Source organism: Triturus cristatus, chromosome 12 (genome assembly GCF_964204655.1).
Source record: "Triturus cristatus chromosome 12, aTriCri1.1, whole genome shotgun sequence".
NCBI classification, from domain to species: domain Eukaryota; kingdom Metazoa; phylum Chordata; class Amphibia; order Caudata; family Salamandridae; genus Triturus; species Triturus cristatus.
In genome coordinates this window covers 102,236,290-102,260,882 of record NC_140595.1, presented here as the reverse complement: position 1 = coordinate 102,260,882, position 24,593 = coordinate 102,236,290, and the positions used below count along the sequence as shown (strand labels likewise).

General features: G+C 39.0%; 2 protein-coding genes across 17 annotated transcripts in view; one reads left to right on the top strand and one right to left on the bottom strand.

The window, feature by feature from the left end:
- Positions 1–856: 856 nt before the first annotated feature.
- The window catches only part of LOC146772742 (immunoglobulin lambda-1 light chain-like), a 365,210-nt gene continuing 341,473 nt past the window's right edge, over positions 857–24,593 (bottom strand). For 8 of the 14 annotated variants that reach the window (XM_085636772.1, XM_085636770.1, XM_085636784.1 and 5 more), the window contains exons 3-4: positions 7,221–7,257; positions 857–1,515 (exon numbers count right to left, since the gene is read on the bottom strand). In XM_085636772.1, coding sequence (XP_085492898.1) covers positions 1,193–1,515; positions 7,221–7,257 — 360 coding nt within the window. In that variant the 3' untranslated portion in view covers positions 857–1,192. Of the gene's footprint in view, positions 1,516–7,220; positions 7,258–10,049; positions 10,087–24,593 lie in introns of all 14 variants that reach the window. The other 6 variants (XM_085636774.1, XM_085636778.1, XM_085636777.1 and 3 more) reach the window with 2 other exon arrangements.
- The window catches only part of LOC146772746 (uncharacterized), an 86,361-nt gene continuing 71,892 nt past the window's right edge, over positions 10,125–24,593 (top strand). Inside the window, exon 1 of one of the 3 annotated variants that reach the window (XM_085636769.1) lies at positions 10,125–10,305. Coding sequence is in view for 1 of the 3 variants with exons in the window: in XM_085636767.1 (XP_085492893.1) it covers positions 10,282–10,305 (24 nt within the window). In the remaining 2 variants the exon portion in view is untranslated. The remainder of the gene's footprint in view (positions 10,306–24,593) is intronic. The other 2 variants (XM_085636768.1, XM_085636767.1) reach the window with 2 other exon arrangements.

Genomic DNA, 24,593 nt, shown 5'->3' with positions numbered 1-24,593 from the left:
AGTTATGGGATGGAAAGGCAGTTCTTTATGACATGTCGTGAGAAAGGTTGGTCAGGCTGGTCTTATGAACCTTATGAAGGAGATTGTTTTTTTATAGATATCATGTAGGTAGTGCCATGGTTATGCTTCTCCTGGCACACTACTTTAAGTAATGCAACATTAAGGTATCTGTAATGGATTTGTCATTAGTAATGAGATAGTGAATGAATTGTAAGATTTTTGTAAGTCTGTAAGATTTTTGATCATAGGTTTCAGGATGATTAGACACAGATTAGTGGCCTGTTTTGTAGTAATATGATGGATGGGCTACTCCCACAGCATGTCTCCAGAAAATCAGGCAGCTCCTGGAGACTTCAATTTAGTAATGCGATGGTGAGGCTACTTTTATATACTGAAGACCGTGTTTGTCATGTCTACATGAGTTTGAGGTAAGTGGATGGTCAGGTAAATCACATGGTATTTACACACATGGTAATATTGTAGGTAAGGGTATTGTGATTCAAATTATGTAGTTCTGTTTTATGTTATAGGACAATCATGTGCTCTTAATACCCATCTACTAGTAACAAGACAGGCAGGTTTATTTGCTGAATTGCATTGTTGTTAACTTATCACCACTACTCATATATTGGTCTTACAGAGCAGCATTTTTATCAACACTTCATATAAATTTATGTCTAGTTAGAAACATTGGGGTATTTACCATTAGGTTTAAATATAACACTTAATGAGTGTTAAAGAACAGTACTGACTTAACACATTCTAGAAAAAAACCTTTTTTAAGTTGCAGTGTATAATGCCTCATTATAAGCTTTCATTCACCATGGTTCAGGTTATACATTAGCAGGAGACTCAGTTTGCTTTTCTTAACATTATTTATTGTGTGAACAGATTAAGACATCACAGAGCAACAATGATTGAAAAATAATAATAATAGCTGGAATATAAACTTTGAGCACAATGAATAGGGTGTAAAGATTGTATACATGATTGCCTAAACAATCAATTGATAAGTTGTTTAAACTTTTCTGAATGATTTACAGTAATTCAAGCAAACAAGGTTCAATTTGTGACTTTAATGTGGACACAATGCATGGTATAGTCTTGAGGATCTATGTGTAGACGAAGAATGGCCTAGAGAAACGTTGTACAATCCCGCAGTCGGACAGTTCTCTTTCTTGGCCTGCGTCTCTTAAGCGCATTCTGATATCTTCAGACTGCTGGAGGCAATTGACGCTGACCCTGCCTGCTGGATCTGGCAGGTAAACGTTGAGTCACGGTTTACCTCCTGCACTGTAAGATAACTGCTCATGATGAAAGTGCTGCCACTTGTGTCTCGCTTTGGCTCGCTGGTCATGGCATTCTGTGCCACCTTTCCATCCACCATCCAGGTGACTGTACCAAAGGGCACTGAGAGGTTGCTTATTAGGCAAGTTAGAGTGGGCTGTGTGGTTCCACTTGGCGCCTCTGGTTGTGGTGGGAAAAGTGTTATATCAGCCTCAGGATAGTTTGCACCTGGAAAATAAAAAAACTGGCATCAGCATATAGGAGAAATTGTATGTATATCAACTGTCATAACACAGGATGACTGTGCAGATACACAGAATACTCTGTAACATTACAAGTTTAATTGAACCTATTCTATTGAAGTGAAAGAGGCACAGGGTAAATGATCAACAGTGATCAATAAGGAAAAGCAGAGATTGATACAACACAGAAACATACAGAGGAAGGAGACCAAAGGGGTGTGAGGGAGAGTGAGAGAGAGAGTTTAGGCAGGGGAAAAAGAGCCGAACTCAGAATAGATTGACATGGCCAAAGACATCCAGGAACAGTCTAGGAGAGTGAAAAGAAAGCACTGGAAGAGAGTACGGTGCTAGTGATGAAAGAAAAACACGTTTAAGAGAATATTGATACATGCAAAAGTAGCAATAATCACAGGAGACAGAAACAATGGCAAAGAGCAAATAAGCAGAATGAGAGAGTGTGTGAAAGAGGAGAGGGAAAAAGAGTGAGTGTGCAAAAAACTAAATGTAAGAAACAGGGGAGTTTAGAGAGTTTTTATATGAATGCGTGTCCATGACCATGAGAAAAAAATAGAGCTCAAATGTGTGTGGGAGAGAGAATGAGGAAAGGTTAGGGATCGGTGGGGACAGAGCCATAGATAGAGAGAAGATTAGAATATTAGTTATATGTATGTGTGTGTGTGTGTATAGAAATATGTCACAGTTTCAGTAACTATGGCATACTGAAGGTGCTTTAATAAGCAATTACATCACTGACACCCACACTCTGAAAGTGCATTATTGCTGTTCATTTTGACAATAATGTGAAACTGCACTCTACTTGTATACCTAGAGACCTTGCACCTGACTAACGCATCACTGCCAAATAAGTCTTGAGAAATTTTGTTTTGAGGACTATTTTCCTGGACATATCTGAATGTAAATATATTTATATTGAGAACGTGGGGATGATAAAAAAAAGATAGTAAAAAAGGGGAGACAGTGAGTAAGGGTCATGGGCTGAGAAGACAGACTTAACGGGAGAGTGGTGGGGTAAACAAGGTCAGAAATAGGTGGATGAATAGTCAGGCAGGAGATTAGAGGAAATTAGGAAGAAAAAGTATGAGTGAAGTGATAGTGGAATACAACGTGAGCATTGGAGAGAGAAAGAAGGTAGAAGAGAGAGAAGGTGTGGAAGAAGATAAGATTATGACAAAGGTAGACAGTGGGAAAACAAGATAAATAGTGTGAGAGATAAGAGTGGAACACAAGGATGATAGAAAGACAAGACATGATAGAAAGACAAGACTGGAGTGAGAAAATGCAAGACAGGGACACATATATAAAAATATAGAAATTGTGAGAGACACTGTGTTGGAAAGATACAAAGGAGGAAAAAGAGATGAGCTGTAGATGTAAGAGTGTGGCAAATATAGAGGGAGAGTGGTGGAGGAAAATCAAAATGAGAACTTAGGACAGACAAAAGGATGTGAGTATATGAAAGCATCAGGAAGTAGAAGAAAATTAGAAAGAAAGAAAGCAAAAAAACAGATTGTGAGAAAAGAAAAAAGATAAATCAAGCAAAGAAATAATGAATGTCAGAAAGAGAGACAAATACAAACTAAAAGAGAAGAGAACAGCGAAAGAAGTCAGAAAGACAGAGATAGTTAAATTATAAAGAAAGGAAGATGAAAGATGTAAAAACAGAAATTGAAGAAACAATAACAAAAGATAAAAAGGAAGAGAAGGAAAGGAAAAGAAAAGAAAAAAGAATGAATGAATGAATGGGTAGATTTCCATTTAACAATAAATGAGGTGGTAACATAAGAGAAATACAATTGGGTGCATCAATCTAGTGTATGAAATGAAGGAAAAATATGATAGAGCAGCTGGATACAATGTTTCATGTGGATAATCACTACACATTGCTCTTTTTTTAGGAAAGACCTGTTGCGAATCAACCTTACTCAGAAACTACCATGTTTAATTTCATTAGATTTCCCAGCAGCTTGCCTTCTCTGATAATCAAATTGAGTTAGGGAAGAGGCGTTCACATATCAGGTTTATCGTTAAATATTACATGAAGGCTTCTTCTAAAATATTTAGTACTACTTTCATTAGACAAACACATATTTCAGTTACCATGTTTCATCACTATATTGACTATTTCATCAGAATTAAAGCCAAAGATATAGATAAATAAAAAAATAAATGGGCAATAATAGATTGAAAAGAAACCTTATCATGAAAAGTTGGATGTTGAAAGAAAAAAGAAACAAACAAACTGGAAAAACAAAGAAGGAAATTGGAAAAAAAGAAAGAAATAGATTGCAAAATAATAGCATACATACACAGAATGAGGTAGAGAATACAGAAGAAATAATTTGTGATCCATTATTCTTTTGTACAATATGAAAAATAGACACGCTGGAGTGTTACATCTTCACAGCATCGCACACTGCTCCTTTTCCTAAGGTGATCCAACAGAAAATCACCTTAACTCAGAAAACTGTTTTGATCATCTTAAATATTTAAAAAATGATTTTTTTTCCACATTTCAGAAATTAATAACAAAAATAACAATTTATTAAATAGACCTATTTGTCTTTTATGCTGTGTTTGTTTAATTTATGATGTGTTATAGATAAATGACAGATTTACTCCTAACTAGCCTCATTCAGAAAATCACCATATATTGTCCTGTTAATTAATAAAAAAGAACTATGTTTTTATCACCACATGTTTGGCGGATTGAAATATATACAAAATTTCAAATTTTCTAGAGATTGTTTGCAAAAAATTCTGTCTCATACCATGTTCCTCTTGCAGTTCTACAAGTAGGCTTATTCGAAATTTAGAAATACTAACTTCAATAGATACTTTCATTACCTTCGTTTTCATGACCTCAGAAAATAAAACTACCCATGATCTGCCTTTACAACACCCCACTGCAACGTTACCACACGTTCCTTTACCACGCAAGCCGTTACCACAACTTTCTTTAGGGGGCACATTGTTCGACTGGTGTTGGACTTTAAATCCAACACCTTCCCTACTGTTGGTAGATTGGAGTTGGAGTAATAAGTTATACTTTTCCAAAGTCGAGCACCCCCCTAAGGCAAGTAATTATAACGACTTGCATGATAAAGGAAAGTGTGGTAACATTGCAGTCAGGCTAGAGACTGTGTTGTAAAGGCATTCGTGGTAAATGCGAATGCATCCCTTCCATACGTATGTATGCCTTACGTATGTATGCCTTATATAGATATTCTCCTTAAAGATCACACATTGTTATTTAACTCCTTGATTTGCAAACACAATATTCTCCCAAATTTTAGAATTAATGAGACATACCTAAAAAAGTTGTGTTACGCTTACTCTGCTGTTTATCCAGCTCACAATGTTATTCAGACACACGGTTGGTCCTATTGTCCGCTAGGTTTAGTCATTTGGAAAGTGGTGTGGTTGTGAAATTTAGAGGGGATTGAGCATTGACACAGAGACTGTTTTATCAAAAAATCCAGCTTTGCCAATACCAAATATTTTAAATGTTTTCATGCGTAACTCAGTTTATGAAAAGATTCCGTTTGAATACCTAGAAAAAAGGTGAAGATAGGTTTGAACATTGTGTGATATTATTTATGGTACCACACAGGCTTACTACTCATGATAGTGAGCTCTCTTCTGGAAGAAGAGGTACTTGAGAAAGATGTTAGAGAAGGAATAGAGATCATGCATGTTTCTACAACTTATACTACATAACCAACTCTTCAGTTGATATGAGTTTCAGAATATACATATCCCATGAACAAATAAATCTGGATGGGGATACATTTTGATACTCTGCAGTAAGATTTATCTCGGTAAAGAGCATTTGCAATGGTTATCGATCTTTAAAAAGCATCTGTTTAACACTACAGTTGGTTACTTTGACGAGACTAACTGAGTTTGAAATTTGCAAGTAATTATAATTTTTATAGGAAAAAGTAGAAATTCTTACTGAAATATTGTTACATTACACAGAGTCATCCAGGCAATGCTAAGGTGAAATTATTGCTTTATCAATGTTTCAGATGTCATTCATATAAAAAAAGTTAGACATCAAGAACATTATATTTTTTTATAGAAAAAAAACTGTCACCAAGATCAGTAGTTATGGCAAATTCAGAAATGTAACTGTTGATTTTACAGCACTCTCACTGTTTACAATTGTCCTTAGTTTGATAAATCAGAAACATTTTGTTTTTAAATATAGCCACCCTGCCTATATATTTCAGTAGCCTTTACAAATGCAAGTGTACCTTTACAAGCAAATGTATTATTTCTAAATGATTTCAATTGTTAGCACTGTACGTACCTGTAACAATGAGTGTGCTGATTTGACTGAAGACAACACAGAGGAGAATGTTTAAGACACCCCTTTATTCAAAACCTGGCTTATTGGAAAACACATTTCTTTTCCTTAAAGAAAATTTAACTGTGTTACCGGAACACTTTCCTTTAACAGTTTAAAGTGATGCTCCTCTGTGTTAAAATAATTTTCTTTATATAAGAAAAGTGGACTTAGGCCTGATTTAGAGTTTGCTGATGCAATATAAAAGTGGTGGATATCCTGTCTGCCTTTGTACAAGTGTTTTTATCCTATGGCACTTGTAATAATTTGGACTTGGTATCTGCCACCTATGTCACAGAGTAAACCATCAACCAAACTTTCAATTAGATCCACAGGTTGAAATTAATCGACTGAGGTGCATGGTGGTGAAAGCATTGTTCTAAAGATTAGAGGATGGATACTGTCCTCTAGTAAATCTCTTTAACAAAATGTACTTGTTTTGTTGAAAGTCTCACATATATTTTACGAGCATATATATAGAGCATCAAACAGTTTGAGCTTTGACATGGTTTTACTCATCATGCATGCCCTTGTCTTCTAACGAAATTCTTGATCTGATTATATAATTTGACTAATGTTAACTGAAAGTTTATATAATCTGAATTGATGCTGCTTGTGTTGCATGACAGCATGGTAAATTCAAGGTAATTCAGAAATCAATGGTACTCACATTTTAGGAAAACAATAGTATATAACCAAAGGTGCAACAAAGGTAAAATTCCACATCCAGAGTTTATTAAATGCATAATGCTGCCTTTTTACCTTGCACTGATGGCTGCTTTGCCTGAAGGCATGGGCAGATGATAGCATTTCAGTAAACTTTGTACTGAAATCTTGTCTGATGAAAAAAAGTCAATGCTTTTGTTCCAAAGACGCCAATTGAAATTGATGTTATTGCACGGCCATAAAACATAATACATATTTTATAGTAAATTTACCGTTGTGTTTGAATAAAAAAGTTGGTTATTTAATGGGGATTTTGTTTGAAAAAAGAAAGTTCTAAGGTTGTGTTGTAGATAAACAAGCAGTGTTTACCCTTTTAATGCCAATAAGTGTTTCCATTCTACCTATAACTATTACTTGGCTGCTTTGACGGAAAACCAACACATTTAATAATATTTAAGGAAAACCCATATTGAAATAAAACCTTGTTAAAAACTTTGCATTTCTTCTCATGATTCTATGCAAGATAATTTTGACTTTTGCAATAATATTAACATTTCAAAATTCATTTGTTATTTGCACTGCCAAAGAATTGTTAACTTAAACCCAAAATATTATTTCACAATATGATTTACAAAGATGTTTTTAACGTATCCTACCTGTAACAATGAGTTGACTGCTTTGACTGAAGACCCACACAGTGGGTAATAGTTCAAGGATCCCTGTATCATAAATGTGATTCAGTGGGAAAGCCAGTGTTCTACCTGCATATCAACATTTTAATGCTGACCTACTAGAAACCAAATTCTAGAACATTCTATTCAGGGTTAAGTATACATAGGTAGGAATAATAAAGCTACGCTTACACACACATACATATATTTCTCATCCTTCAAGGAATGAAAGATGTAACCCAAACACCATTGTTGGCAATGTTAAATACACTGTATTTAAACCATTTCACAAACTTTAGTGGAATTACAATAGTTTATGTACAGCGCAGTCATAGTATACAATCAATGTTTATTCTAAAGGTATCATAATCCGATTTTGTTTTTTTTATTATAGTGGTAGGACTTTTGCTAGGAAAAATGTACCTCTTTACCCGTCGAAGACCAAGTTGATATTATGTTATTATGTTATAGGACATACAAACTATTTGTTGGCTACAAAAATTTTTTTTTTAATATTGTCTAGTGAAGTGAATCAATTATAGCTTTAACTTGGGTTCAGTATATGATCCCCTCAATGAACATTTTAACTATGGTTATCTTTTTCCTTGAAGGTAACCAGATTTAGATAATTAGAAGATTTTCAACTTCACAGATCCAGGATATATTTCCAGCTTGACTAAACATCTAACTGTCTCAATGTAGATTTTCACAAAAGAAGATAATATACCAGGATAGTGATATTGGTGTGCTAGTGAAAAAAGGATTTTAGGCGAATTATGGATTTATTTTGATTTACAAACAAGCAGTTACTGGACTTAAAATATATTTTCAAAAATAAATATTGAAAATGAGAATTCTGCAGTTTCTATTCATAATGCAATAGAACCATTGTATTTTACCTTTTTTTCTTTTTATCTTTTAGTAATTGTAAAGTGTGTACTACCACTTGTGTGTTACCTTCATCCGATGGTCTGAACAAAATTAACCCCAGCCTCCAGATTATAGGCAGATGGGAAAAGTGAGTTTGAGAAAAATAGCTGCATATTTTTTATGCAGCATGCTCTACAGTTGTCTTTAAATAATCAGCAGATCACAATTTCTCAACCTCAATTCCTGAATGTTTTGGCTCATATTCTTGCAGGTACATTTCAGGAGTAATTTGGGACATGTTCTCTTTAATTTATCATAACAAAAGTTATACTAGTACTTCTCTATATAATTCAAGGTAAGGTTACCAAAAAAGGTGTACTCAGTTGGTGGTTCAGTCAGATCAGCAAAAACTGTGAAGGGTTTCCTTGTTTGCAGTCTTATATTAGTAATTTAATTCAAGATTTACTTCAACATTCATGTTATGGCAAGATGTGTTTGCTTGCAAATGTTTTATAGGTTTTATAGATGACAAAGTATTGCCACAACAGTCTTTAAGTCCATGAAACTGTCTTACAAAAATGGTATCTTTTGTTCATTTTTCGGCTCTGTGAATTCTGTGTTTGTAATCTATGCTATGTCCTATGGCCAGCATGAGGGGCAGATATGCCCTGCATAGTTTCAATAACCAGAATCAAACCTAACAAATATTTGATCAAAGGATAGTATTTTAAGAAGATTCCTGACCATGGATACACCACGACACAAACTCTTTGAGTTTAGAGTGGGAGTTAACACCTTAACCATTCTGCACCTTTCTACTGATCTTTGTAAAAATATAACCATGACATTTGATCCCAAAATACAAATCAATGAGGCAGGCCCTATATGTGTACACTTACAGCTTTCCAATTTCAGAAAAGGGTGAAGGGAAAGAGAGAGGGCACAGGAGAGGGGCAGAGAGAGAGCAGTTGTTTTGGTCTTTTTGGGCATTATATATTTAAGAAGACATTACTAGAAAGAAAGCTAAGAAACACCTATTTCAATTATTGTGGTGTCATGTATTTATAAACAGATATTTCTGGACAGCGTGCCAAGAAAACATGCTTTTACCTATTATACTTCTATTACCAAACACCATTTTGGAGATTTTCCTCCTACACCAAATGCTCATATTTGAGAGTTAAATGTGACTCATCAAATTACATCATACCACATAGCCCATATTTAACACTTGAAAATGAAATTGAGAAGTGTTTAGGCATTCCAATGAACACCTTTTGGTTATAGTCAGCTAACTGCACCATGCCCACATCACACACAGAACACTTTACAGAGCGCCCAGATAAATCAGAATTGTGGTGGAGGCTTTTTTAAAGGATTTATCTTTATAGAGTATTGGAAGGGAGCTGTTTGCATTTGATATTGTTTTTCAGGTAACATTCATCCAGTCAATTTAAACCCCTTTGAAGAAGTAAGAAAAAAGAACACTTAGCTATAATGATGTAAAAGGCTACAGAAAACATCCATCTGCTTATCCTTTTGCGTTTTAAAAAACAGCATTACTTTGGTTTGCCCCCAGAAACCTTTGAACTGCTCATTATCATCTTACACAATAGCCAAGAACCATGAAAGATGTGGCCACCCTTTACAAGTTATGAGCAGAAAATACAAATTTAAGGAGATTTTTATTGGGATAAACAATGTTAATTTGAAGCGACTTTTTGTTATAAATATTCCAAAAGTGAAATAATAAAACGTTTTAGTTTTTTTCGATCCTTATTTTAATGGCATGGAGTACCATAATGGAGAAACAGTCCTATGTCTATCAATACAATTTAAAGAATTATGAAAATTAATGTTAGCAAAAAAAAGTTGCACTTGGTATTAAAGAAAAAAGTACATTTCAGAAAGACTGTAACATTATACTACAAATAATTGTATTACCTGTGACAATGAGGCTGCTTTTTTCGCTGAACACGAACACAGACATATAATGTGGATGTGACCACATGCAAAAACGGTGACCAATAGATCTGTGGGATGGCAAGTCCCCTTCATCATTGTAATAGCTGGTTAAGAGAATTGAGAGAGAGACCAGCATGAAGACACAGGAACAACTTCAATGAGATTTGTCTGAGGGAGAATAAGGATAGGCTCATCTTAATTAGGACTCGACATGGGGCAGATAGGTGTGGAATCGGTGAGTGGCAATATCTTCTCTTCCAACAATTTTCCCAATGTAGTGGTTGAATGTGTACTTAAAGAAGAAAGTGGTGACTACACTATTTTATAGACAAAGGTGATCAACTTGCATCAGCTTTTAGCACAGATTCTATTGCTTTTTCAAGCTTTGTTGCCCATGGTTGATTTACTATAGTAGCGCACCTGCTTTAAATGACTTTGAGTTGCAGGTAAAAATGAATTCAGTCAGTTTCATTAGTTCATACTTGTCAAAAGAAGGCTATGATGGTTGTTAACTTCTCATTTGTGAGGATGATTTCCATTGGTGTGCTGCTATCAACCTTGATGATATATTTCATTCTGATGTTCATATCATTCTTGAAAGTGTTAGTTCTATTAATATGTAATATCATCCAATTGAGAATGACCTCTATTAGATATGTACCTATCATGTGTGTGGGTAAATTCAATTTGGATGCATTATCTTCTGGATAAGGAAGACGTTTGTTGGGATGGGACGACCATTCCTAACAAAATAAGTTCCATTAGTTCGCACTATTATCCTTATTGAATACAAGTCCATGATTGGATAGTAATTTCACCTTTGTGAGGAGGAGTCCCACTAGTAATAAAATATAAAGCTTGTGAGAATGTCTTTCCGTGTAATGGCAATATCATTATTGAGGAAATGAGGTCCAGTGAGATATTGTATGCTCTTCCTGAAAAGGAGTTCAGTTTCAATTGAATTTTCATCCATGTGATACCCTCCATCACAGGTTACAATTATGATTTCAATATAATCTTTGAGAGGGTACTTTCTCCTCAGATAGTAATATTGGTTGAAAAGCCTTACATCGCTACTCCTAAGCCTCTATTTCCAAGACTTTCACTTTAAATATTGTTACATTACATATTAAAAACCATGAACAGCCTGCCTGTGCTAATGTATCTATTCTGAATATGCATGTAATCAGCAGTATGTAGAGCACCCTGTGGAGTTCTGCACAACTTACCAGGGAATGCTAAAAGGCAGATTATGGGCAGAGCATGCTATTCAGGGTTCAAGAAGTAAAGCCAGCGTACAGATCAAATAGTTCGAGGTCTGGTGTTGAAATAGGGGAATGGTGGTAAAACTATTCAAGGCAAAAAGTAAACAGATCTCAATACTTAACATCAACAGCTAAGATTCATGTGCAGTGACACTACATGAGCTAAATTTAAAACTACATTGTGGTTTGCACATTTCTTAAAGTAAAACCACCCTTATCGTAAGGAAAATGAATGATGCATGAATAATTCTAAAGATTGCTAAGAATCCCACAAGCGGAACAGACATACAGAGAATGAAAACAAGCAGCTGCAAACCGCCAAATACAAGCTGTGAAAATACAAGAGCTAGATCACGAGAGGCACACTTTTCAGATCCCCATTTGACTTGGCTGGAGAGCACCAGGTAATGCATCAACATAAACTGAATGATGAACAAAGCTTCAATGTGCTTATGAAATGGTGTTAATTGCAAATTCCAAGCCACTGAACTTTGTTTAGTTTAGTTTCCCTTCAATTTTTCTTTGTCAAGGTTAATCATGAGTTTTTCTTATTTAAGATTGAGTTTAACTTTGATTTGGTATGAATGTAACCACAAGTTACCTAGTGAACATGATCCAGATGCCTTACTTTATTTTAATGTTACGCCTATCCATTCTGAAGCAATTGTTGTCTGTCTGTGGCATAGTTTAATTTATCTGGAGTGTATATTTTTGCATTTCAAGTCACTGGACCTCGCATGCAGTGATGTCTGTAGAAAAGAAATGTGTGGAGAAGAAGATGCTTTTTACTACTTACAATGACTTTTCTTGTATTACTCAATTTTCAGTGCTGTGAATCAAGGCATGGATGAAACCATGTGTGAAAGGTAGTGTTGTTTGTTTTTATCCGTGTCTTACAAACTTGTGAAGGCAAGAGGTGAACAAAGGAACTGAGGTCGTTGTTTAATTTATCAGCAAGAGTGACAAATAACATTAGCTCCTTTGCTGCCAGAGCTTTTCTGAAAAGATGCCCATAATTATTCCATACTAAGCACTAACTTTCCTAGGCCATGTATATATATATATATATATATATTATCTACTGGCGGTCGCCAGTAGATAGTTATAGTTAGGACCGTGTTTCCATAGGAAATCTGAAAATTCTACTTTGAATAACTTTGGCGCCGGTTGACGAATCCTCGCGAAATTTTCAAAGCTAATGGGGCACTCCGCTCAGCTCCTACCCTGAAAGTCTCAGGGTGATTCGTCAAGCGGGGGCCGAGAAAAAGGGGGGTCCCAAAACACGTTTTCCCCATGCATTTTTCCATAGGGACCTTTAGTCGAAGGTACAGCCCGAACGACTGAACAGAATTACTTGAAATTTGGCAAAGAGGTAGTCCTCAGGTCAGGGAAGTGCCTTTTGCATATCTGGTGTCAATCTGTTCAGTATTTCCTGAGAAAATTGCAATTAAAAGTACATAAATATCTATAGCCGCGCACCGTGCGCGCACTGTGCCGTGCGCGAGCGTAGTTCTGATTGGTTGTTAGATGTCAGTCAACATTCGAATTGGCCGAAATCAGGAAGTGTCGGACGCCATTTTGTGTGTCGCTATGAAAAAAATTAAGTGGAGAACGTGAAAAATGGGCAGGGTAGGAAGTTCCTGACCCCCTAGCCTTTGTCAGGGGGTCACAAAAGGACCCCGAAGGGTGAAAAAACACTTTTTTTTTTTTTTTTAAATCGAGGGGTGCGCGCACCATGCGCGTACAGTGAAAAACCCTTAAAAAAAGAAAAAAAACATATAAGAACGTGAAAAGGGGGCAGGGTAGAGAGTTTCTGACCCCCTAGCCTTTGTCAGGGGGTCCCTGAAGGACCCCGAAGGGTGAAAAAACATTTAATTTTGTTTCCAAAAAATCGCGTGGTGCGCGCACCATGCGTTTTCAAAAATCACGTGGTGCGCGCACCGCACGGTGAAATACCCATAAAAAAAATAAAACTGTTTATAATTTTCCGCAATCCACTGCTGATGACGTCAGATATTACATCACTGATGACATCATCCAGTGAATATGTGTCTTTCTGTAAAATAAATATTTTTTATATATGTATATCTAAAGGTTAATGGAAGAATAAATGGGTAAATAAGTGATGCAATACCTGACGTCATCAGCAGTGGATTGCGGTCGCGTGAGTGATAGTTACCTGAACTAACTATAACGGGGGAATTTCATTGGTTTTTTACGAGTGAAATGTCCAGCTAACTATAACATGTGTGAAACCTATGGTTTTTTAAGTGAATTTGCAAGGTTTTTTAAATGCTAATACCCAACTGTAGCGTGTGGGAAACCTATGGTTTTTTAAGTGAAAATATATATATATATTTCATATATACATATCTCGCTACCAGTCTCTCTTCTAAAAAGAAAAGTGTGTGACACAGCTCCAGGGGATCAAAAGTAGGCTTTAATGTTGTAAAAGCGCCGGCAATACAAGGGTCCCTGAAACGCTAGGCAGACGTGTTTCAGCCTTTAATTGGCTTTCCTCAGTGCCCATTTCAGTGTCCTCGATGTTCCAGGGGGTCTGTTACTCAGTTGTTTAAATGTGATCACACCCCATCACGTGATCACTAGCTCCTCCCATGCCTCACAGCTGCAAGGTACCTCGCACTATTCCTGCTGCTGCACTGCATTTTGGCCGTTGGAGTCCACCTTTAGAGCCCAATGCAGTGACGGGACTTCTAATACATTACGTGATGCCTCCAAACAGTGTTGGCCGGTGCTCCCTCGCCGCCGCTGCAGCCGTTCAGCAGGTAAAGTCCTTCATTTGTCCCCCATAATCAGGCAAAATTAATTCTACCTCCTCTCTCCCCAATGCAACAAATTCCACCAAGTGGGGCAGTGGGGGGGTCGACGCGTAGCAGTTTTATGCGCAATCCAGACTTTACAGGTAAAACGCGTTGCTCCAGACTGAGAGGGCGGTCACAGGCCAGCACCCGCAGGCCGGCAAAACGTCGCTACCAGTCTCTCTTCTAAAAAGAAAAGTGTGACACAGCTCCGGGGGATCAAAAGTTGGCTTTAATGTTGTAAAAGCGCTGGCAATACAAGGGTCCCTGAAACGCTAGGCTGACGCGTTTCAGCCTTTAATTGACTTTCCTCAGTGCCCATTTCAGTGTCCTCGATGTTCCAGGGGGTCTGTTTCTCAGTTGTTTAAAAGTGATCACACCCCATCACGTGATCACTAACTCCTCCCATACCTCACAGCTGCAAGGCACCTCGCACTATTCCTGCTGCTGCACTGCATTTTGGGTGTTGGAGTCTCCCTTTAGAGCCCAATGCAGTGATGGGACTTCTAATACATCACATGATGCCTCCAAACAGTGTTGGCCGGTGCTCCCTCGCCACTGCAGCCGTTCAGCAGGTAAAGTTCTTCATTAGTCCCCCTTAATCAGGCAAAATTAATTCTGCCGCCTCTCTCCCCAATGCAACAAATTCCACCAATTGGGGCACTGGATGGGGGGGGGGGGGGGGCGACGCGTAGCAGTTTTATGCACAAACCAGAGTTTACCGGTAAAACGTGTTGCTCCAGACCAAGAGGGCGGTCACAAGCCAGCACCTGTAGGCCGGCAAAACATCGCTACCAGTCTCTCTTCTAAAAAGAAAAGAGTGTGACACAGCTCCGGGGGATCAAAAGTAGGCTTTAATGTTGTAAAAGCGCCGGCAATACAAGGGTCCCTGAAACGATAGGCAGACGCGCGTCAGCCTTTAATTGGCATTCCTCAGTGCCCATTTCAGTGTCCTCGATGTTATGTTGGAGTTGTATGTGGGTATGGTAGTAAGAGTTTAACGTATGTTAAAAACCATAGAAATTCACTGAAAATACCAAAGGTTATAGTGGAGTTATATGTGGGTCTTCTAATAATAAAAAAACAATTGTTTCAAAACCCAAAAAACATTCATATTCACATATTCTCCAGGGCCTAATAAGACTCAGGAGGGGGGCATGTGGCCCATCTCTCCCAATTATTTTAAGTAGTGGTCCTGGGGATGGCGTCCCCAGGGCCTTATAAGGCTCTGGGAGGGCACATACCCCATCCTTCCCTTTAATTTAAGAAACAGCCCTGGAGGATAGGGTCACCAGGGCCTAATAATGCTCAGAAGGGGGGTCACACGGCCCTCCTTCCCCTTGATAAAAAAGGCCCTGGGGGATGGGGTCCTCATGGCCAGGCCCTGTAGCCAACCCACCACTGCACATGGCCTAAGGCAGTGTGCAGTGTGGCATTGGCTGCATTAGGGGTGCTGGCTTCATGTGGGGGTTAGTCTAAGTCCCTGTGTCCAACCCCTGGCCATGCATGACTGAAGGCCAAGCACAGTATGGGGTTGTCTGCCTTTAGGGGGGTTAGCCATAGGGCCTGGATGCAGGCCAGGTTTTATGGCCAATCCCCCACTACACACAGCCAAAGGCCATGCGTGGCAGGAGGTTGGATTTGCGTATGGTAATTAAACATTACTTTACGTTAAAAAAAAACTAGAAATTCACTGAAAAAACAAAGGTTAAAGTAACATTACAGTTAGATGAAATTTCCAGTAACAACGTAATGTTTTAAACTCTAAAAACCACTGAAATTCACCAGTAATTGTTATAGTTATTTCAAGGAGCTATAACTCATGCCCTAAGGTAACTACATCTCACGCCCTCGCCATGCACTGCTAATTACCCCACATATTACATCACTCACGATATCTTCTATGACATCATTGATAACATCACTGCAACATTTGCGGTGAAATTGTTGATAAGAAAACTGTGTATGGCATGGACGCGAGTTATAGTTAGTTACCTTAGGGTACGAGTTATACTTACTTGAAAAAATTATAACTAGAACAGGTGAATTTCAGTGGTTTTTAGAGTTTAGAACGTACATTGTTACCGAACATTTCACTTAACTATAACGTTACTTTAAACTTTGTTTTTTTCAGTGAATATATATGGATCTCACCAACCTCCGCCCAATCTCGTTACTCCCGGCCTTGGGAAAAATCACGGAACATCTAGTCCACAATGAACTGAAACACTATCTAGATGAAAACAACCTTCTCCATCCTCAACAATCTGGATTCCGCCCCAAGCACTCGACAGAAACCGCCCTCATTGAACTGTCTGACACTATAAAAACCCTGCATGATCAGAGAAAAAACTCCATCCTCATCCTTCTCGATCTAACGGCGGCGTTTGACACTGTCTCCCACACTATCCTTATCAGCAGACTCAGGGACATCGGCATCTCTGACTCTGCCCTTTCCTGGATCTCCTCTTTCCTCTCCGACCGTTCCCAAGCCGTTTCTTTGGGCCCATTTCACTCCAAAGACAAACCTGTCTCCTCAGGTGTCCCGCAGGGCTCCATCCTGAGCCCTCTCCTTTTCAACGTTTACCTCATTCCCCTCCTTAATCTAATAGAATCTTTCGGCATACCTGTTACCTCCTATGCCGATGACACACAGCTCATTGTGCCATTAGACAAACTATCCACCAAAGCTGAACTCAACCTAAAACACTGCCTGACTGAAGTATTTCGTTGGATGGACAATAACCACCTGAAATGCAATTCGAGCAAAACGGAAATCCTTCCGATCGGTACTAACATCTCCTTTTGTCCATCACTTTGGTGGCCTGACAATTCTGTTGCCCCCCCCCAGACAGTTTCGTCAGCCAGGAACCTCGGCGTTACCTTTGACTCCGACCTCTCCTTCGATCAGCATGCCAGAACCGTCGCAGGCAAATGCTTTGGAATGATCAGATCCATGAGAAAGTTTTTTGACTTTCTTCCCATCGATGCCAGAAAGACGGTGACAGTAGCACTCATTATCTCGCGACTGGACTACTGCAACGGCTTGCTCGCAGGAGCTAAAAAGAAAACCATCCAAAAACTGCAGAGCGTACTACACACAGCCGCCCGTCTTGTCCTGGGCCTTCCCCGCAGATCCTCTATTTCTGCAGCACTTCGCTCACTTCACTGGCTCCCCCTTCACAAAAGGATTCTCTTCAAGATCCTGATTATAGCCTTCCGTGCCTACAACAAAACTGGCCCTAAATACCTCACCAAACGCTTCCCCCACTACCTGCCCAGCCGTCACCTTCGCTCAACCAACGACAACCTCATTCTTCTCCCCAAATACAATCTGAAAACGAAGGGCGAGAAGACCCTCAGCTTCCTTGCAACCAAAGCCTGGAACAAACTACCCAAATCCCTCAGACAACAAACCCAGGAAAAACCGTTTCGAAAACTGCTAAAGACCTGGATCTTTAATCTCCCGGACGATCACTCCAAAGCTTCCATCTAATCCTCTTGCACTGGCTCACTTAGGTTCCCTAGCGCCAAGATGCTCCCTCCGGAGCGAACGTCGCGCTCTATAAATACCCCACAAATATATACAAATATATATATATCGTATATGCATATATAATTTTCCAGGTACATAGACGTATAGTCAGGAACAGTAAATGCATACTTGCCTATACATAATTACCATGACTATCGTTTGGTAGTCATTATTTCAGACTCCGTGTTATTGCAGATCAATAATAAAAACTTGATATTTTTACATGCAACCGCCCATGTGCTACATATGCAAAAGCCACAGCGGGAGAGGATAATTATTTCATCATCATCATTTATACTTTATTTCGGCCTCTTGGGCCTTTAAAGTGCATCAGTAAAACAGAAAATATACACTTCTGATTAAAAACAGTGAGTGCTGTCAAAAATCTTCTGTACAATAATCCACCCACAAATGAAAGGCACAGAGCACACACTACATAGTTACAGCAGGGATGTGGGAACATATACTATGAGATAAGCCAATTAAAATAAAACCATTCATAGGTAAAATTATTTAAAAAGGCATCCGTTTAAAAATAAATAAGTTATAAAATGTATGCTAAAATAGAACTATAGGACAGCGATGCAGGGCTTAGGGCCTGGTTACAAAGATACTCGCCCATCTCCGATTCATACAACTCTTCAGCCCCCTTGAGCCTACTTTAAATAGGCCAGACGAGTGTGCCACATACAATTTAAGAACGCGATACGGCAAAAACAATTGGTGGGTGAGTGTCATACTTTAGGACTCTGTAAGCATCTATAGAACGCACAAAACCAAGATTTTAACATAGTTGGATTAACCAACGCTTGCGCGACTGCCGATAGGCGGGGCAGAGGAGCAAAACATGTAATTCAGACTCCGCCTTGTATTTACATGCAGGACATTCACCCGTTTGGTCTCTCACCCATTTGCTGGTATGTACAGCCAATAGAAGTGTCCCCAGTCTCAGTTGCATATACAGTTTCCTGGCCAGTGGGGGTTGGACAAAATCTAAAAAGGATTCCCTACTATATACATCCTTTACCATTAAAAATTCTGCAGTTAAGCGACCACTTGAGGTGCTTTCTCAGATAGACGTTAGCTTGGCCGCTCTGTAGGAGTTAACTAGGCCTAGCCTGGAAAGCTTAGCACACGATGTCTCGGGCGTGCTCCAAAGATCCAGCCTGCCCAACTTGGAGGCGAGGTCCCTTATATGGCAGAGCCATGGAATTTTCTTTATAGTGCAAGTAGATAAAAACTCCGCCAGCTCAGCCCTAAAAACAGACAACTCTGGGGTCACCCACATCCTCTGCCAAAAAGTTAAGGGTCTCAAGGCAATTTATTCCTCAAGCGGCCTCATTCGGAGGTCCACACGAAGGGGAATTAGGGGGGAGCTGCGGGGTAAGCCTAGTAACTGGCGCTTAAAGTTGTTCTCCACCTTTGTCAAATTGCCGGTAGGGCAATGCCCCCACAGCTCTACCCCGTAAAGTGTAGCACCCCTCGCTTGAGCTTTATAGATTTCCACCACAGGGGCGGCTGGTTTGAAAGTTGAGGATCTATATAATTTCATTATACCACCCACTGTCTGTGTTAATCTAAGCCTTGCTTTATCCAATTGTGGACCCCATTCAAAATTATCTGCCATGGTAACTCCAAGGTACTCAAATATCTTAACTCTTTCTAGGGGAGTGCCATGTAAGGAGGGGTTTGAACGAGTTGTGCGAGGAGGGTTGAAGACCATATATTTCGTTTTAACTAAATTGATCTCCAGCCCTCTTGACTTACAGAAAGTTTCAAAACCATCTAAAATACGCTGGATGCCCATCGGCGATTTTGAAAGTAACAGAGTATCGTCTGCAAACATCAGTGCAGGGACCTTCCCTGAAGCTAACTTTAGAGCATCGTTGTCCCTAATTGTTTTAAGATAGTCGATAAGACCATTAATAAAAAGACAAAATAAAGTAGGAGCTAAAACACATCCCTGCCGTACCCCCTTTTGAACAGGGAAACAGGAAATGAGTTCCCCATGCCTTCCAGAGCGTACTTGTGCAAAATTGTCAAAGTGCAACCTCTTGATAACATTCAGGAGGTATGGGGGAATCCCTAGGTCACTCAAGACCCTCCAAAGTGTTTCTCTTGGTACAAGATCGAAGGCCGACTTCAGATCAACAAATATTAGGTAGAGGCTGCCACCCTCTATAGTCACCGTTTTCCAGAAAAGTAGTTGTAGTCTAAATATCTGGTCAACGGTTGACATTTTTGATCTGAAGCTGGCCTGGTAGGGACTTAATATTTGGTCTTCTTCCAACCAACCCTGTAGGTGGTCCAAAAGCACCCGGCCAAAGAGTTTTTGGGGGATATCGATTAAACTAATCGGCCTATAATTAGAGGGTGTAAGGGGACAACCTTTTTTAAGTATAGGAACAATCTCATAATTATTTCTGCAACAGACTAATTCTGCATGGTACTGTATGAAACTTAAAAGTTTCTTATTTGGAGACTTGAGGCTGTGCTGTGAGGTAGCGGCAGGGAAAGTGGAGATGAGATGCAGGCGTTGGTGTAAGTCAGGTGAACACTCAGTTCACTGAACACAGGGAGGAAACAATATGAATAATGTAAAATAATGGTACAGGAAAAGTAACTTTTTGGTAAGAGGTTATTTCAAGTCATGAGCAACCAACAGAGCAGCAATGTGTAAAGACGTCATCAGGGAGTGGTGTTTCTCTCTGTTTTCACCTCAGGATGTCTATTTTAGGCTCTTATTTTTCGACCCATTCATTTAGAAAGTGGCACTAGTGTAAAATCAAGAGCAATTATAATTTTAAATTTTAAATATTTTTATTTTTACATTTGTATTGATCTGGATATGCACTCATAGCTTTGTTTATTTGTGATCCCTGCAGGTAAATGCCTTTGCAAACCTGTGTGCAAACAGGCACAGTGTACATGAAACTGATGCCATTACTGTTTTCACAAGTTTTCCGTCATTTATTAGCACTTTGATGTAAATCAGGCATGATTGTGTGACGCAACCCTCATTTGCACCCCAGTCATTAGCACCAACTATTTGAAACTATATGCATGACCACTGGAATTATGCAGCAGGGGAGAGCCAAATTACTCACAGACACGTGGCCCGTGCAGGTAAGAGTGGTGGGGCAGGGTGGAGGGGGGGGGGGGTCGACAGATCGCTCTTATCCGCAATGGCCGCGCCTGCTCACAGAGAATCGGCAAATTATGTGACGTAATGTGCCACATTTTCTGATAGTATTGCTTCATTATTTTTTCATTTTTAAACTTGTTAACCTTGTCTGGGCATTAGTTGCATCTCACCAGTACTAGTTTAATACCCAGATACAGCAATAAACAACATAAAGGTGGCCAGTCAATCTTTGCAAAGGGCCTTCAACTGCCCAGCAACACATGTTGCTATGTGTTTAGTAATTTTTAAACTGTTTGAGCTAGAAACTATTTTGTTGTTATAATCTGCAGATAGATTATGGGACGAATGCAGCAAATCAATATTTATGCAAAAGTGCAACAGCCGCACTATCCCATAATTCCAGTGTTCTTAACTATATGTAAATAAACCTTTGAGTGTTTTGACCTTCGAAGGAGACATGGCGCAATTGATCAGCACTAGTGCAAAACCTTCTGCTTATTACGTGCTCACTCCATTGTTTGAGTTTGTACTTACTAACAGGTCCTACTTTGTGGTGAAAGCCAGCCCAGTTGTGTCCCCTACCAGTATTTGCAGAGGCCAATAGGGTTTAGTAGCGGCTTGTTATGTTATTCCCCATGTGTTTTCTCATCTCATGCTTGTCCAACCCAGCACCCTAAATCGAAACATGACTAGCAACTTCTATTCACACCTGTTTATAAACAGCCCCATGAGTGTTTTAACACTCGTAAGACTTTGGGATCATTTAGACCTGGGCTCCCCTGTAATGTCATTTGTAGCCCTGTCGCTATTAGTTGTTAAGTCAGTGCTTAATTTGTAAAATAATAAGTGCCAGGGCCCTGACCAGGAGGCCACTGCAGCATCGCCCCTGTCATCGCTGCTAAAACAACTACTAACCGTCGTCTCTCGCAAGTGTGACAGTTTAGATCATTCCAGGTCCCCAAAACTAAAGGAACGGCTGGGGAGGAAGGGATTAGTAAGTTTTAATGTAAATTGTATTCATAAACAATCGTTGTTCTTCTCATCTCTAAATTAGATGAGCTGCGCCACCATGTGGCAGACTGTCCTAAGTGCGGTGTTGACAATTAAGTGCCGGTGCCGAGCACCAGAAACCAATTAAGTGCTGATGCTGAGCACCGGAAAGCATCGGCTCAAATTAAACACTGTGTTAAGTGTAGCTTGGGAAGGCTAACACAAAAATATTAGCAGTAGTTCTTGGACTTGGGAGATGTCCTGATTCTTCCGATTTATTCTTTCTTATTTTTCACTGCCCTAGGTTGACTCTCAGTCACATTTATGTAAAAAATACCTGCAGAGTAATTATGCTGGCCAAAATTCAGGTGTACGTTGGCCCTGATATGGGGACCTCACTCACTGCAGCTGTTGCACTGACACTTACTCCTGGCCAATGGTGCCATATTTAGATATCACTAACTTGAAGTAATGTATGGTGTGACACTATGTGCTTTTGCGAATGAGTAGCATGCTTCTCGTGGGGATCCCTGTATGAGTCATTTAGTCAAAAATAGTTACAGTTAATCATGATGTTTATATTCAGTGTTTACAATTTATAGTAATTGGTCTTATGCAAATTGGTGCCAGTTTACCTTAGTTCTCTATGTGGATGGTAAGTAAATGTCTCCCAGTTAAGGGGATGCTACACTCTGTTAGTAACATTGTCTTGCACGTGTGTAGTGGTGCTCATGTCTTTTGGGCAAGGTACTTCATGATAATATTTGTGAGGCTACAACTATGGTAACAAAACATTCACCAATGCAGGAAGGGGCCGTATCACCACCCATATCCACCCTGGAAGTATAAACTGTGTGCTAAGAATCATATCTCTGCCTAGCATTTTGGCTAATGGACTGTTCCCATTGGGCGCAGGGTAAAGACTGATTTGCATATGACTGGGTCCAAACTGGAATGACATGGGGAGCAAAAAAAACGACGGATTTAGGCCCAGATCTCTGTACTGGGGTGAATGTTTGACATTGTTCTGCATTCTGTCCATCAATTGTTCTTTTAGCATTTTGGCTAGCTTGCAAGAAATCGTTTGCCAGAATCGTTGAGCGATGTGCATGTGACAAACATATCAGACTTGTCTGCATCTGTAATTGAACATCTAGGACAATGTGCTCTTATGTTGATATTCAATGTATGTAACCGACTTGGGGTGTAGTATAACCAGTGTACTGTATTATAGTCTTGCAATTGTAGATTAGAAGCTTGAAAATATTTACAATTTAGTCTGAAACTTTGCAATAACATATCAGTGTAAACTGAAATTTTTCAAAACCTTGGACCAACGCTCAGCTAAGCCATTATTACAGTTTGGTAATTTGGTGCCCAGATACCCCTAGGGGCGACAGTGTTGCACTTTACAAATGCCGTTTGATTGATTGATTGGGGTAAGATTTATGGAGAGAGTTGCAGGTGGCTCCTTACCTGTTTTCATCGTGTCTCAGAACACTTACCTCAATAATGCAGCTAGTTTCCCTATCCCTGGAATGAATATTGGTAAAACTATTAGACTTTATCTGAACCTTTTTCAATTATTCCAGGGCATTCTGTTTTTTAGCTGATCTTTGTCATTATGGAATGGGACCAAACATATACATATCAGCATGTAGTGTTTCTACCTTTCTTTATAATATGTATTAAATATTTTAAGAAAATATTAACTTGAGAGCATTAAAGTTCATTACATCAATGCAAGTCGTGAACCTGGAACTGGTTTTAAGGTAACTTTGTCAGTACAATTTGTCAGTCCTGTTGACTTTGCTAGTGGCTGTTATTTGTCTGCCACTGCTTCCTCTTTCATTCTTCTTGTCTTTGTCATTTTCCTTTGTAATAGTGGTGATTGATGTTGGACTCCTAGCCCACACTGTAATCTTCATGCTTAATATTGGAAACCTTGGAAAAAGGCACAATTGTTAACACTAAATCAAGTTTACCATCTTATTGGTAGGTCCTGTTGCACTCTTTTGATGTCAGAGTGCGTAGTTCCTCAGGAGCAGTACCCTCAAGAGGCCCACCTTCAGGCAGCTTTGACTCTGAGTAGAATAACACACCAGAGGATCAAAGTGGCCAGATGAGGGGAAGGGAATTAGGGAGGGTACTGCAGGGAGGGAGATCTGGAAACGACAGGTGAGCACAGAGTTCCACTCTTCTCTCTTGCTTAGGATATATAAAACTATAAAACTATATATATATATATATATATATATATATATATATATATATATATATATATATTCACTTAAAAAACCATAGGTTTCACACATGTTATAGTTAGCTGGACATTTCACTCGTAAAAAAACAATGAAATTCTCCCGTTAATGTTAGTGCAGGCAACTATAACTCACGGGACCACAATCCACTGCTGATGACGTCAGATATTACATCACTGTATTTAGACACTTATTTACCCATTTATTCTTCCATTAATCTTTAGCTATACATATATTACAAATATTTATTTTACAGAATAACACATATGTCATCAGTGATGTAATATCTGACGTCATCAGCAGTGGATTGCGGTCGCGTGAGTTATAGTTGCCTGCACTAACTATAACAGGGGAATTTCATTGGTTTTTTACGAGTGAAATGTCCAGCTAACTATAACATGTGTGAAACCTATGGTTTTTTAAGTGAATTTGCAAGGTTTTTTGAATGCTAATTCCTAACTATAACGTGTGTGAAACCTATGGTTTTTTCAGTGAATTTGTACGGTTT